The following is a 13,941-nucleotide window of genomic DNA, read 5'->3' as shown; positions in this document are numbered from 1 at the left end:
CGGCGTGGGAACGGCCGCGGCCTCGCTCTCGGTGCGCCGGAGATCCGCGGGGTCCACCGCAGGGGGGGACACACAGCCCGGGGAGCGGCGGTGCGGAGCGGGCGGACGTCACCTCTCCCCACACCGGGAGTTTGTAAGGAAAAGAGTTCGGTTTGCTCTGCCGTTCCACGAACGCCCGCTCGCTGCGTTTCTGCACCGCCGCGACACTGGCGCGATTTCACATCCAAACCATTCAGCGCTCTCATTAACGCAAACTTGCATAAAATACGGTTTCCTTTTCGAATAACTCAATCCTCCACCTCAGAAGGATGAGCGCAACTTTACTACGCGGATTTATCTCCGTCAACGTGCCCGCGGCGCGCAACCCCGCCCCGGCCACGCTCCCACTTTCCCCGCTACAGCCCGATACCGGCGCCGGGACAACCCTAACCCCACCCCCACCCCACCGCTCCTCGCACACTGCCGGAGCCCCGGCATCCGGCGCCCCCGGGCCGCGAGCTGCCGGTGCCCGGCCCGAGGCCGCGGCCGTGCGCGTCGCCGTGCCCGCGCCCCCCGCGCCCCGCCCGCCGGTCCCGCTCCGGCCGCGCCCGGTGCCGCGATTGGCCGCGCCGCTGACAGCTCGGCGGCGATTGTAGGAGACGCGCTCCGCCCCTCCGCCGCGGCCGGGGCCCATTCATAAAGTAACCACGGCGCCAGCGCGCCCAGAGCCGCGCGGACACGCGGAGGAAGAGGAGGAGGAGGAGGAGGAGAGGCGCGGACAGAGAGCCGCGGCGCGCACAGCCAGGGGTGGGGAGGGGGAGGAGAAGCGCTCCCGGGCATACCGCACCGCCCTCCTCCCGCCCGGGATAACACAGTGTGTGCAAAGAAAAACAAACCCCAACAATCCGTGCCGAGCCGCAGGACGGGGATGAGCGAGCGCAGAGCGGGCGCACAACTCTGCGAGTAACGATCGCGGGAGCCAGGGCCAGAAGGGCGCTCGGCGACACCCGGCGGCGGCAGGGCACGCACCGAGAACGGACCGAGGGCGGCGGCCGGACGGGGCTCGCTCGGGGCACCGCACGCCTTTCTTCTCCTCCTCCTCTTCCTCCTCCTGCTCTCGCCCCGCGGGCGGTGCCAAACTTCGCCGCCGACCGGCGCTTCTGCGGGGAACTCCTGCGCGACTTCGCTCGGGCTCTTTCGATTCCATGAACTGCTGAAGCGGCCGTGCAGCGGCGCGGGGGGGCGGGCGGCCGAGCGCAGCGGCAGCATCCACCTCCCGGCCCCCGCCGCCCCCGGGCCGGGGTAGCGCCGGGCCGCGCCGCTTCGTGCCGCCGCCTCCTACTCCTCCTCCTCCGCCCCGCGCTGCCGCCGTCCGCCCGGCGGGGGCGGGGGTGCCCGAGCCGGCCGCTGCCCTCCGCCAAGCTGCAGCCCCCGCTAAAGCATTGGATCCCTCAACGTACTGCGAGAGCCCGGTGTACAGCCCGGACCTGTGCCCCAACATGATCGCCGCCCAGGCCAAGCTGGTGTACCAGCTCAACAAGTACTACACGGAGCGCTGCCAGGCGCGCAAGGCGGCCATCGCCAAGACCATCCGCGAGGTGTGCAAGGTGGTGTCGGACGTGCTGAAGGAGGTGGAGGTGCAGGAGCCGCGCTTCATCAGCTCGCTGAGCGAGATCGACGCCCGCTACGAGGGGCTGGAGGTGATCTCGCCCACCGAGTTCGAGGTGGTGCTCTACCTCAACCAGATGGGCGTCTTCAACTTCGTGGACGACGGCTCCCTGCCGGGCTGCGCCGTGCTCAAGCTGAGCGACGGCCGCAAGCGCAGCATGTCGCTCTGGGTGGAGTTCATCACGGCCTCCGGCTACCTGTCGGCGCGCAAGATCCGCTCCCGCTTCCAGACTCTGGTGGCCCAGGCCGTGGACAAGTGCAGCTACCGCGACGTAGTGAAGATGATCGCGGACACGAGCGAGGTGAAGCTGCGCATCCGCGAGCGCTACGTGGTGCAGATCACGCCCGCCTTCAAGTGCACGGGCATCTGGCCGCGGAGCGCGGCGCAGTGGCCCATGCCGCACATCCCCTGGCCCGGCCCCAACCGCGTGGCCGAGGTGAAGGCGGAGGGCTTCAACCTGCTCTCCAAGGAGTGCTACTCGCTGACGGGCAAACAGAGCTCGGCCGAGAGCGACGCCTGGGTGCTGCAGTTCGGCGAGGCCGAGAACCGGCTGCTGATGGGCGGCTGCCGCAACAAGTGCCTCTCGGTGCTCAAGACGCTGCGGGACCGGCACCTGGAGCTGCCCGGGCAGCCGCTCAACAACTACCACATGAAGACGCTGCTGCTGTACGAGTGCGAGAAGCACCCGCGGGAGACCGACTGGGACGAGGCGTGCCTGGGCGACCGCCTCAACGGCATCCTACTGCAGCTCATCTCCTGCCTGCAGTGCCGCCGCTGCCCGCACTACTTCCTGCCCAACCTCGACCTCTTTCAGGGCAAGCCCCACTCGGCCCTGGAGAGCGCCGCCAAACAGACCTGGAGGCTGGCCCGGGAGATCCTCACCAATCCCAAAAGCCTCGACAAACTATAGGGACGGCGCCCGGGCGCACGCCGCTCGCCCCCCGGTACCGCGGCGGCCGCAGACTGCTACGGATCGGCGCCGCCCGCGGGGACGGCATCCCCGCCTCTCCTCCTCCGCAAAGGGAAGCGCTCGGACTTTTGCCGCGGCCAAACGAAAGCCCAAAGGTACATTTTCCAATCCCTGTATAGTCCTTTTCTTACTCTCTCTCTCTCTCTCGTCTGCCTGAATGTTGTCACCAAGTGAAAAATTATTTAACTATATGTACAAATTGCCCTTTAAAAAAAAAAAAAGTTTTACCGGTGTTAAATGTGTTTCGGCGCCGAGGTCAGATGATGTGCCCCACCACTGACTTGTTGCAAATAGTAATAAAAATATCACTTTAACTTTACTTTTTGTGCATGGTTCTTAAGTTCGGGCCGGTAGGGCCCTTCCGAACCGCAGAAGCGACACTTAAGAAACCAAAACCCGAAGCGGGACGGCGGGACGTCCCCGCAGGCTGAACGCGAGCCCTCCGCTCGGCGCAGTCCCTCGTTAAATCGGGGCGCTGAGAAAACCCTTTGCTCCGCGTGCGAGCACCGCTGTACCGCGTTAGGTACAGTTACACTCCGTGTCTTTCCCCTCTCCGCCCTGAACCACGCGGAGCATCGCCCCGCGGCAGGCAGGCAGGCAGCCCGTGGCGCTTCGCCTTGCATCGGGCGCTCTCGTTTTCGCTTGTAGCTTCCTTTCTTCTTCTTCTTTTTTTTTTTTTTTTCTTTTTCTCTCTCTCTCTCTTTTTTTTTTTTTTTTTCCCCACTAAACCTCGAGTGCTTGTATTTCGCGCTACAAATTCCCCGTGCTAAAGCGCCGTCCCGTTGGACGCGAAGTACGGAGCCACCCCGAACGGTGCCGGCGCGTCACCGCCCCGCTCGCTCGGCGGCAGCGGCACGAAGGCTGTGGGTCTCCCCGCGGGCTGCCCGCTCGAGACCGGGAGCTCCTGGGACAGCCAGCGCCGCGCCCTCCCCGCTCAGCTTAACTTCCCCGCTTTGGAAACGTTTGCAGCGTTTTTCAGCGTTAACGGCGTCGTCGTTAGCTGTCCCGCTCCCCCCCCATCCCCACCCCGACAGGCTTCCGAGCCGATTCGCAGCATTTAGTACAAGTTTCGGCGTCCCTCGGAGGGGAGGCGAAAGGCAACTTCTCGTTCCGAAACGCCGCTTCCGTTTCTTTGCGGTGGGAGCCGGAAAGAAAGAGCCGTTCCCATTCGAAGCGAGAAACCGAACGAAGCGAGAGACGCGGGCAGCGCGGCGGGGCGGGGAGGGATGCGGTGCAGCCCCGCTGCCCCCCGGCTCACCTGGCGGTGCGGCCGTTTCCGTGGGAAAACAGCCCTGATCTGAGCGGCACTCGTAGCAGCGCCAGCGCCGGCGTTCGTTCGGCACCTTGTCACACTGCTTTCTTTTCGGTACTTTGGACAAACAGACTTAAATTTAACTTAAATTTAGCAAACGGATGAAGCCTCGTTAATTAAGGGCGCCTTCTGAGCTACTCTGCTTAGGGGTTTTAAGTTTTAGGGGCGTACTTCCAGGCACTGCGATCCAAGCGGAGGGTGGGGCAGGGAGGTGTTAAAGCTTAAAAGCGAGCTGCAGCGGGAGCTCATCGCTATTTCAAATCAAAATTCACACCGTTTCTTTTTAGCCCTCCTCTCCCAAAAAGAGATATTAAGACATATTTTTCAAGCCTTACTGTGAAAGTAGCATCACAAATAGAACGTAAGAGATGTGTAGCCCATGCTTCACATAACAGACTCCTTTTCTAAGAAGCTAAAGAAAATGTCTCAGACGCAGAATGAAAGACAGTCAGACCAGAGCTCTGCCCGCGGGCAGGGAAACAGCCACTCCCAGCGATTAGAAAACGGGAGAAAAGAAAGCCAGCCCAACGTGGCCACGTCCTCACAAAGCAGGTCACAAAAACGGGGAGAGTTCTTATCTGTGCTTAAACGTCCTGCGCGGAAAGCAGAAGTGCAGAATGCCGCAAAGCCAGAAGGTTTTTGTGGTGCGGTACAAGGCACGGCACAACACTGAAGATGGAGGATCAACTACAGCAACTTGTCCTCATATTTTATGTTGAGACGTTTCCTACCCGTTACGTATTTCAAAAAGTACTACGGGAATAGGAAGCACATCCAAATTTTAAGAGCTATTTCACACTTTAAAATAATTTCCAAAATATTTCAGGACCAGAAAAAAGTTAAATTCCATTTATGGCACAACATAAAATCACTCTTTGAGCTACAGTTTTCTATGAGCGATTAGCTAGCAGGATTGGAGAGTGTTCTTTACAAACTAAATGCTTTCCTTGATGGCACTCGATGATCCCAGCTTTCAGAGCACATTTAATACAGATGAGAGCCATTTACTCCACAGGAACTGAGACCCAAAGCACTGCTTAACACACAGGGCGCTGCCGACAGATCAGCACAAACCTACTATGTCTTCTGGTGGGAAAAAAGGACTTTTTTCCCTTCACCAAGAAATTACCCGCACGTTTAATAATAAGCAGACATTTTAAAGACCAGCAGACATCAGTGTGCTTAACATGGATATGAGAATATTTGCTGTAACATGCCGCGCTTTTCAAACGCTGCTGCGACGCTGCATAGAACATTCAGGTGTAACCTTATGATGTCAGAATATACTGCCCCCGAAATTGGAATTTTACTGAAAGGTTTCTCTTTTTAAACAAACTCTGGCCATCAAGTAGCTCAGAGCAAGTAAAGCTTGTGAAAATTAACAAGTCCGTTCCAGAACGTACTTTTAAGAGGGCAATTAAGTTTTCTGTTTAGGCACTGTAAATAGTAACAGGCGCTGTAAAATCTGTTATATAATAATACGATGCTGAAGCACTGAAAACTTAAGAGCATGGAGGGTTAAGCACAATGTTATGCTGGCTTTACGTGAAAAGAGGAAAGTAAAACAAAGCGTTTGGGCTAACAGGCTGGCTGGACTTTCCTGTGTTCACACAGGCCTGCGATTCAAGATGTCTTTATTTCAGATGCCTCCCTGGAGCTTTATTCGCAGCCAGCTAATTAACATTCAAGTAGGGCCGAATTGTGGGAGGGGGAGAACAGGGAGGAGAGGAGATGTCGCTCAAGAGAAGTTTGCTAACATATATGGTCAGTCGCAAACTTCCTAAAGCAGGAGCACTGAGAGCCAACAGCGGTAAAGGGAGTAGAATGAAGAATTAAAGGGCTCGGGTAATTTGTCATCATCTCTCAGAGCTCAGGGTCAATGATCTCTTACCTTCGGGTCGATTTTCTTAAAACTGGGATCTTCTTCATCCACCTCGAAGTAGAGCTCGGAAAGAGTGATGGACAGAGTGCCTTTCACCACCACCGAGGGTGCCACCAGCTGAGCTGGCGCGCTCAGGGCAACCGGACCTGCCAAGGAGTACAAACACCAACCATTGTCACAATTACTTGTTTTTCAAACCCAGCATACAAAAATAAATACAACAAAGATCATAGCCCTTCCTTAAAAACCAAGAATCTTTTTATGCCAGAAGGGAACATATGTAATAGATTTACAGTTTCCCTGTTCTGCGCAAAGTTGAAGCCGCTACAATTGCAAACTGATGCATACATTATAGATGCCAGAGCCGCCTTCAGCATGGCAAGATACGGTTTTCACTCAGACACATTTTCTTTTTGAGAAACTTCAGCGGTTGCATTCCTTCTGTTGTACGCAATACAGGGAGCGCACACACCAACACTTGAAATCTTACTGTCAGATGCATTCTGTAGGTACTGGAGAGTTTCCATAGCTTTCTACAAAGATGAAGAAAGCAGGCAAGGCTCAAAGTTGTCTGATTGTGAAGCGTTCCCTCATGGATAACAGAAATCTATCGTCAAAGTTACACAGCCTTACGGAGCCTACAGTAAAATGTTTTAAAGATGCTTTTGATTTCACATTAAATATTTTTCAAGGATTCCGTACAGCGTTAGTGTAGCTCGGGGACTATGGGAGTAAACAGCTGGAGGGTTGGTTTCCAACTGAATGAATTTTTATTGGAATGATCACATCTCCACAGGGCTTATCACGGGGACAAATCAGACGACCACTGAAAACAAAAGGTTCAGCACAGATCCGGCAATACAGGGCCTATTATATAAACTAACACACGCAGAAAGAAAACAAGTTAGGTTTGTCATTTGGCTGATTATGAGGTAAGGAAATGAAGGTTCTCGGTTGCTGTATTAGCTGGCTTTTATAAAACAGCTGAAGATATGAAAGTGACATGGACGATTTTGTTTTAATAAAGCATCTAAAAATGAGGTACACACGTTCAGGTAATCAATGTGAGAATAACTGACAAAAAATTCAGATGAATTGTCATTTCCATCAATTGTTAGGAGGGTGATGGTCCTTAATCTCGCATCAATCTCAATGTGTGCCACTAGGACAAAAGAAGAGATGCTCTGCTGAGATCAGAGCAGCTTTGCCCTCTATTCCCAATGTACAAATACATTGTGTTTGCAGATGGGCATGAGATAGCTGCAGAACTGCCATGATTTCCCAAAGCTCACCCCCACAAATGGATGAAATAAGCAGCTATGTGTTCTTTTGCTGTCTCCCTTTGCCCTCTGTACATTAGCATGTAATCCAGAGGAGAAATAACATTTTTTCAATCACCCTCAGACATTCAATTACAGGGCAAGCAGACAGCTGCAGAAGCTGGGGCAGCCCAGGTCCTGTAGAAGACCCCTGACAATTTCCACTTCATTTCTAACCCACACCACTTTATTAGTGAGGATTACTTCTTAATCCTATTGCCATTGTCAAGATTATATAATTAAACTCCCCTTTCACCTCTATTACTGTATGAATGTATTACTAGAAGCAATGAATATATAATAAAAGAGAAGGAAACAGAAAGCTGTTGAGAAGAAAGCTCATGGTAGAAAGGAAGGAAAAAGAGATTCACATACATTAAAGGCTATTATTCTCCTGCTTCTTTCTTTTACTTCACGTTCCTACCCCAACTTGTTTCTTTTATTATTATTATGCTGTGGTTTTAGATCTGTTTTTAAGTATTAAAAAGAGTGGAAAACAGTTCAGACAAGGAATGAGCAAACTGACAATAAATAATCACTTCCAGTAATTTCATTAAATTATCATAATGTAGGTTCATCATATCAGGTTCTCAGGAAACCAGAATTATCCAAGAAACATTTTTCTCTAAAGAAAATGAGCAAGAGATACCAGTTGAGAAAGCAGAAGAACACAGAGAAATTTGTATGGTCGAGTAATCCCATGCCCCTCAAATAACTATGAAGACATACTGTAACCCCTCCAGTCTCCAAACCTAGGAAGTTACTGTTTACATTCTGAACTGTACAGAATGGACTTGTTCCACTTGGATTGCAACAGCAGCAAAGGCTGCACGAAACTTGGTCAAATTCACCAAGTTCAAGGAACTGAAGTACTGTTTTAATTTTTCTTCCAGGAGAAGTGAAGTCAATTATGGGTATGGTGGAGAAGGGACTCGATCTGGGGGGATGATAAGGGGCTTAAAGGAGTTAAATCCAGTGATCGTACAGATCCTTCAAATGCGAGTGAATAATTCATATGAGAAATCTTATATAAACTGAGGGAGGAAAAAATAGAAACTCTCCAAAGTCTTTAATTACCAACTTGCCTAATTGCCCATAGGGCCTTATGTTTTGAGGAGTGTAACAGGGTCAAAAATAAAGGAAACTCTTGGCTGAGCAGAGCTGCGTTTTCTTAAGAAGGTTTCCTAGGACACAGGCATCTGCTCTGGAAGGCAGAAGGTTACAGAAAGCTGAGAAAGAAAATGCACAGCTCTCCTCAAGTAAATCCCCAGCATCAGATGTGTACAGAAAAACGATGTTAACGATTCAGTTACGGGCAGGGACAACGTATGGGTGTGCATGGCGAAGTATTATTCGCTGCGGAGCTGGCGAGATGAGAACTTAGGCAGCAAGGAGGCTGAGCAGAAATCAGATAGCTGCGGTTACCTGTTAGGTTCTCCACTTCTCTCTCCTCAATGAATGACGTGATATCGTCGTCGCCTTCCAAGAGAATCTCACTTTCTGAGTTCTGATTTCCTAAGGCTTGACTCTTGATAGACTGCTTTCCCTTAACAAGTATATCTTCATCGGGAGCTGCAACGAGAAAGGCACAGCGCTCTGTCAGCTCCCAGGGACAAAGCAGTACAGCGTTGTGGGTTTTTTGTACAAAAATGCAAGTTTGGAAAAGAAAACGCAGTTTGGGACAACCTGTGGGAAGTAGCTGCCTTAATCCCCTAATGTTAGGACACAACTAGTTTTAATCCTATTAAGCCTGCTCAAAATTACCCGCAGCTCTCCTCAGCGGTTAACTGCGCCGCAAGCGCTGAGGACAGCGCAGGGGGAACCTACAAGCGGCTCTTCCCCGCGGCTGCCGGTCAGGCTCCGAGCCCCGCTCCGTCTCGGCGGCGAGCGGCGCCGCTTCTCCGCACGCCACGGGAGGGCACAGGGCGAGGCGGCGGGACGGCTCTCCTCGCTTCCCCGGCGGGAGGCCGAGGAGGACGGCCGCGTGCACCTGCCCTCAGGAGGAGCGGGGACCGCCGGCGGGAACCTGCGCGTGTCGGCGGCGACGCGAGGCAGGCGGGAGCGGGCAGCTCGTGCCGCCGCCGCGGCTTCGGGCGGAGCCGGGGCCCCGCAGAACCACAGGGGCGCGCCGGGAGCGGCAGCATCTCCACCGCGAGGGCTCTGCGGAGGTTTTGCTTAGCTTACGAGCTCAGAGCAGCAGCAAAACAAAACCAACCAACCCCCCCCCCCCCCCAAAAAAAAAAAAAAAAAAAAAAGAGACCAGAGCTCACTACACAGGAGCTAACACTTACTGTGGTAAAGGCAAAAACAAACAAACAAACAACAACAAGAAAAAAAAAAAACGCTTTTTCTCCCTCCCCTCTCCCCCTGCAGCTTAAAATGAGCACGCTATTTCTTAAATATATTGAGAATGCCCGTGGCACCGCGCTTGTGAAAACCCTGCACCACGAGCAGCTCGCTGCAACACATTGCTCAGTGCTGCCTCGGAGCGCTGCCACGCAGGGCGGGAGCTGTGCTGCTCGTTTGAAACCAAAATGTTACCGTGCAAACACTTCCAGCCGGAGGCAAGTCCCCAGTGGCGAGTTATACAGCTTAAATTAACTACATATATGCACATAAATTGCGAGTAATAGACTTTGCAATTAAGTGAAAAATAACAAAATAAAAATACATTTTAAAAGAAACCTAAAATATCCCAACAAATGCCCTGTGCTTGCTGTGGACATTACAAAAAAAAAAAAAAAAAAAAGAGAGAGAGATAAAGAAACAAAAGAGGTTCATCTTGCCATACAGAATAGGCTTCCACTTCTGCAGGACAGTTTCTCCCCAGGCTATCACTGCCACTTGTACGTAAGCAATAAGTAAAAAATAAATTATCAAGAAGCCCTAAGCATCGTACAAACCCAAGTTTTATTTTCTTCTACAGCATAGCCATGTAAATAATGATAATTCTGATTCTGGAATTGTTCAGTGTGAGCTGAAACCCTTCTTGTCATGGAAATATGCAGCTGATGGTTAGAAGGGTTTTCCTGTAATTAACTCCCCCTGGAGGATTTGAAGTTAGCAGCAGTAAAATTACCGACAGAGTACTAACACACACCACATGCACTGGCACTCCACAGCCCAGCAGCTTTCTGCTGAAGATCAAAAAAGTAAAATAGAACAAAACCATTCCATGGATAAAATAGAGGAGAATCAGCTTGCTTTTCTTTTTTTTTTTTTTTTTTTTCTTTTTAATGCTGGCAAAGGACATGTGTTATTTCAGACACCCATTCACATTTCGGCCTCCTTCACCCTAAGATGCTATTTCAAATTTGCCTTCTACCTATTCTCACTTGAGGCTGAAAGTTCTAAGGTTAATATCTCTAAATTCAGCACAATTTGTGACACGTCCTGTCATCCTACCATTAAGAAAAAGTAAAATCAGTATGGCAGCTTCCAACCAAAGAGGATCAAGCAACACAAATACAACCCTCCTGCCTCACCTTCCCTCACCAGACACGTCTTTCCCAAACTATCTTACAGCGATTCAAACATACACACATTGCAGAACTGCCTTTTTCAAGACTGCTGCCAGGCAGCACATTGAGCCCAGGTCTGCTTGTTCTGCACTGGGCTGAACAAAGCACTGCACCTACAGCCTCCAGGCAAAGGGGCACGTGAGTACCTGTGCAGAAATGGAATACAATTCACATCGATTCACTTATGCTTTGCAGATGAATGCAGTTCCATAAGCCACAGTCCAGTTCTTTCTGTATTTACCAACTGGAGATGCATGCCACCACGCGGCATGTTTAGTTATCATGCGACACGTTCACTTCTCACACACGTGCAGGGGTGATGTCACGGCGCAGGTCCCAAACCCTGCTCAGACATGTGCTGGGGCAGGCTGCTTTCTGCCAGATCCGCCCCTTCTTGGCATCACGGCACCTCCTGGCTCCAGCCCTGCAGACCTCCACTCATTCACTTGCCCGTTTTCAAGATCAAGACGAAAAGGTATGGCCTATGCTGTGCTGGCAGCGTGTTTACCTGGCACACTCATTCCTCCATACATTTCACTACTGCACTTCCACGCAGTCTTTCCCAGACAGACTGGGAAGGTCCACTCTCAAGGAGCTTTTTGCAAGTATATCTACACAGAGCTTGATTTCTTCCAGTTCTATCTCTGGAACACTTGGGTGTAAAAATTATCATTCAGCTCCCGACATACACAGAAAGGCAGGTTATTCTGAATTATTTGTCTACAACTTAAAGAAGAAACACGATTTTTAAAAGATGTTATAAAACAAATAAAGTATCAGGAAGCACCCTACAGAATGTCTGGCAAATATATCAGGAAAAACAATTACAGGAAAAAGATGCATTAAAAAAATTCCTCTCACTTTGTTTTATCAGAATAAAAAAAAAAAAAAAAAAAGGCCTCCTGGAAGCTCCCCTAAGTTATTTGTCTTTATTTTTTTAAGACAAAATTAAGGAAAGCAAGCACTTTCCCATCAGATTGTTAAAATAATATTTTTCAGACTTCTTTTTCATTCCTTGAGCCGTGGCAAAAAAAAACTGACCAGTCAAGTTCAATACTGTACATAGTCAGTGCTCCGCACTTTCAGTCACAATGCTCTGAGGGCAGCTCCAGCTGCAACAAGACTGCTCTCTGGCCCACCCCACCCCCGCCCAGTTCTTAAGAAATATGAATTAAAATAGAGACAAAATCACCTGTTAAAAAGCCAGATACTGCATTTTCAAGCAGATAAAGATTATCCTGCAAAGTCATGTACTGGGAGGGGAGGGGGGTCAGGCTCCAACTCGGAGAGGCTTCGATTACTCGTTTTTGCTCAACGTTACCTTCCAGGAATAGAATTCTGACTTTCAGACTTTATAAGTTGTATAATTTATAAATATTTTGATTTTGTTTCTGAACATTAAATGGTAAAGAAGAAACAGAGAGTTAACTCTTTCTCTCCCAAACCATCCTCACCTCTCTTTCCGCTACCCCCCGGTACGCTGCTAGACTGACTTTTATAAATACCCATTTTGGAAAGATTTTTTTTTCCTTTGAAAAATTACCTAAAGCCTTTTCTTCCCCCAGGCAAGTTAATGTGAACTTGGGAATGGCAATTAAATTGTCAGAATTAAAAAATTTGTTTTTAACTAGAAGGTAGCCAGAAGTATAGTCATGGGGCTGGTATTGATTGTCTGAACAGAGAACATCAGTCTTCAGGTATTTATTCTGCCACCTCTGCACCAGAGGCTCTCCTTCAAATCAAATCAATCCCTGGAAAAGATTGGTTCTTGCTACTACGATGCACAACGAGGCTGCAACAGAGCTGATTGTTGTTGTTCTCTGTAGGTTTTACTGAACAATATCTAGGCTTTTGATTGTTTCTGAAGCTTTTTCCACAGTTGAAAACTGTGATCTTTGCATGACTGTGAGCTCTCTGCGACAGGGAATAGGAATACATATGATTTGATTTGCAAGATACCCAGCAGTTGCTAATGTGTACTTACGAGTGTACTAAAATCCATGCTACCAAGTATGCAACAATACTTTTCCATTATTTATGCATTATTTTCCCTTTCAGCAAGATACCGTATGCCCAATTTCAGTTTTAGTTTTGTTCTGTTTTCTTTTTAGAAAAGTTTAAATAGGCGGTAGGGAACTTCTGATCCATCATTTTAAAATGCTTTTTCTTTGGAGACACGTACAATTAATTGAAACAGAATAATTAATGATAAATTATTGATAAATAATTATAAAACATCAAGGAAAAGCCTACTGCAAATTCTAAGGATATTCACATCCTGGAACCAGGGTCTGAAAATCCAGTTATGAAAACCCGAGAACAATGCTACTTTCTGACCTGAAATTAGGTAGTACTAAAAAATTATAAGCACATTTCAGAAACAAATAGATCAAGTGATTATTTAGGCTGACCCTTATCCTTATCCTACAACTGTATCCTTTGACTGACACACACACACACACACCACCATCAACAGCAAAACCACTTTCGTATTTGTATACATTATACATATTATATGTAGTTTCTAGTTGAACTTCAGTTTGTACTTTGGTCATCTCACACCTTGCCAGTGGAGAGTCTGAGAACAGGAGCACTGCATGCCTATCTACACTCAGGCAGACAGCCATTAGCTGTACTTTCAGAAATCACATAAATAAGGTAAACTAGAAAATTCACTTGATATGTAAATAAACAGAATGACAACAGTCAATTAGGGTATTATGCAATTAAATTCAGAATAAAATAACATCAAGAAATTAAATATATCTGAACACTGTAATGGATGTTAAATGCTGAACAGAAGGAATGACAAAAAAAATTAGCCCTATTTCAATTACCACAGTTAGCTAGTAGCTATCCTTTATCAGACAGGGCTACCTCTATTCAGCTTTGTTTTTATATTGACAAAAATTGTACTCCTGTCAATTACAAACCAAGTATGAGCAATAGCCCTTGAAACAACGGCATGGATTAATGAAAATATCATTTCACTGTGAAAGATGAATAATTCTATAGCGTGCACTTATGTTTCATTCCTATGAAAAAATAAGTTACACAAATACAGGTAGGAGCTGTAAATATTTTGCGGTAAAAATAAATGTTATTTTTCAATGTTTTGTTAAGCAATATAAAAATTTAACAGGAATGCACGAGGAGAATACTTCAAAATGTGTCAAGACCAATTTAATCTAAGCTACGTAATTTTTAAAGGGGGCAGTTCTTTATCCATCCAGTGGCATTAAACAGAAAGAAATCTTGTGTCATTAAAGTCCACGGCATAGAAACAACA

General features: G+C 48.7%; 2 protein-coding genes across 8 annotated transcripts in view; one reads left to right on the top strand and one right to left on the bottom strand.

Annotated features, from left to right (window-relative positions):
* The window catches only part of LRBA (LPS responsive beige-like anchor protein), a 370,588-nt gene that overhangs the window by 165,773 nt on the left and 190,874 nt on the right, over nucleotides 1-13,941 (bottom strand). For all 7 annotated transcript variants that reach the window (XM_031588887.2, XM_090138536.1, XM_031588890.2 and 4 more), the window contains 2 exons: nucleotides 8,557-8,703; nucleotides 5,822-5,958 (listed from right to left, as the gene is read on the bottom strand). In XM_031588887.2, coding sequence (XP_031444747.2) covers nucleotides 5,822-5,958; nucleotides 8,557-8,703 — 284 coding nt within the window. The remainder of the gene's footprint in view (nucleotides 1-5,821; nucleotides 5,959-8,556; nucleotides 8,704-13,941) is intronic.
* Nucleotides 1,305-2,668, top strand: MAB21L2 (mab-21 like 2). The gene has a single exon (XM_031588891.2). It carries the CDS (start codon nucleotides 1,479-1,481, stop codon nucleotides 2,556-2,558), a length of 1,080 nt encoding a protein of 359 aa, XP_031444751.1. The 5' UTR covers nucleotides 1,305-1,478; the 3' UTR covers nucleotides 2,559-2,668.

Source organism: Phasianus colchicus, chromosome 4 (genome assembly GCF_987193195.1).
Source record: "Phasianus colchicus chromosome 4, bPhaCol1.hap1.1, whole genome shotgun sequence".
NCBI classification, from domain to species: Eukaryota; Metazoa; Chordata; class Aves; order Galliformes; family Phasianidae; genus Phasianus; species Phasianus colchicus.
This window is presented reverse-complemented; position numbering and strand designations above follow the sequence as displayed.

Coding starts and splice junctions, on each gene's coding strand:
- MAB21L2 (XM_031588891.2), top strand. CDS start 1,479: ATGATCGCCGCCCAGGCCAAGCTGGTGTACCAGCTCAACAAGTACTAC.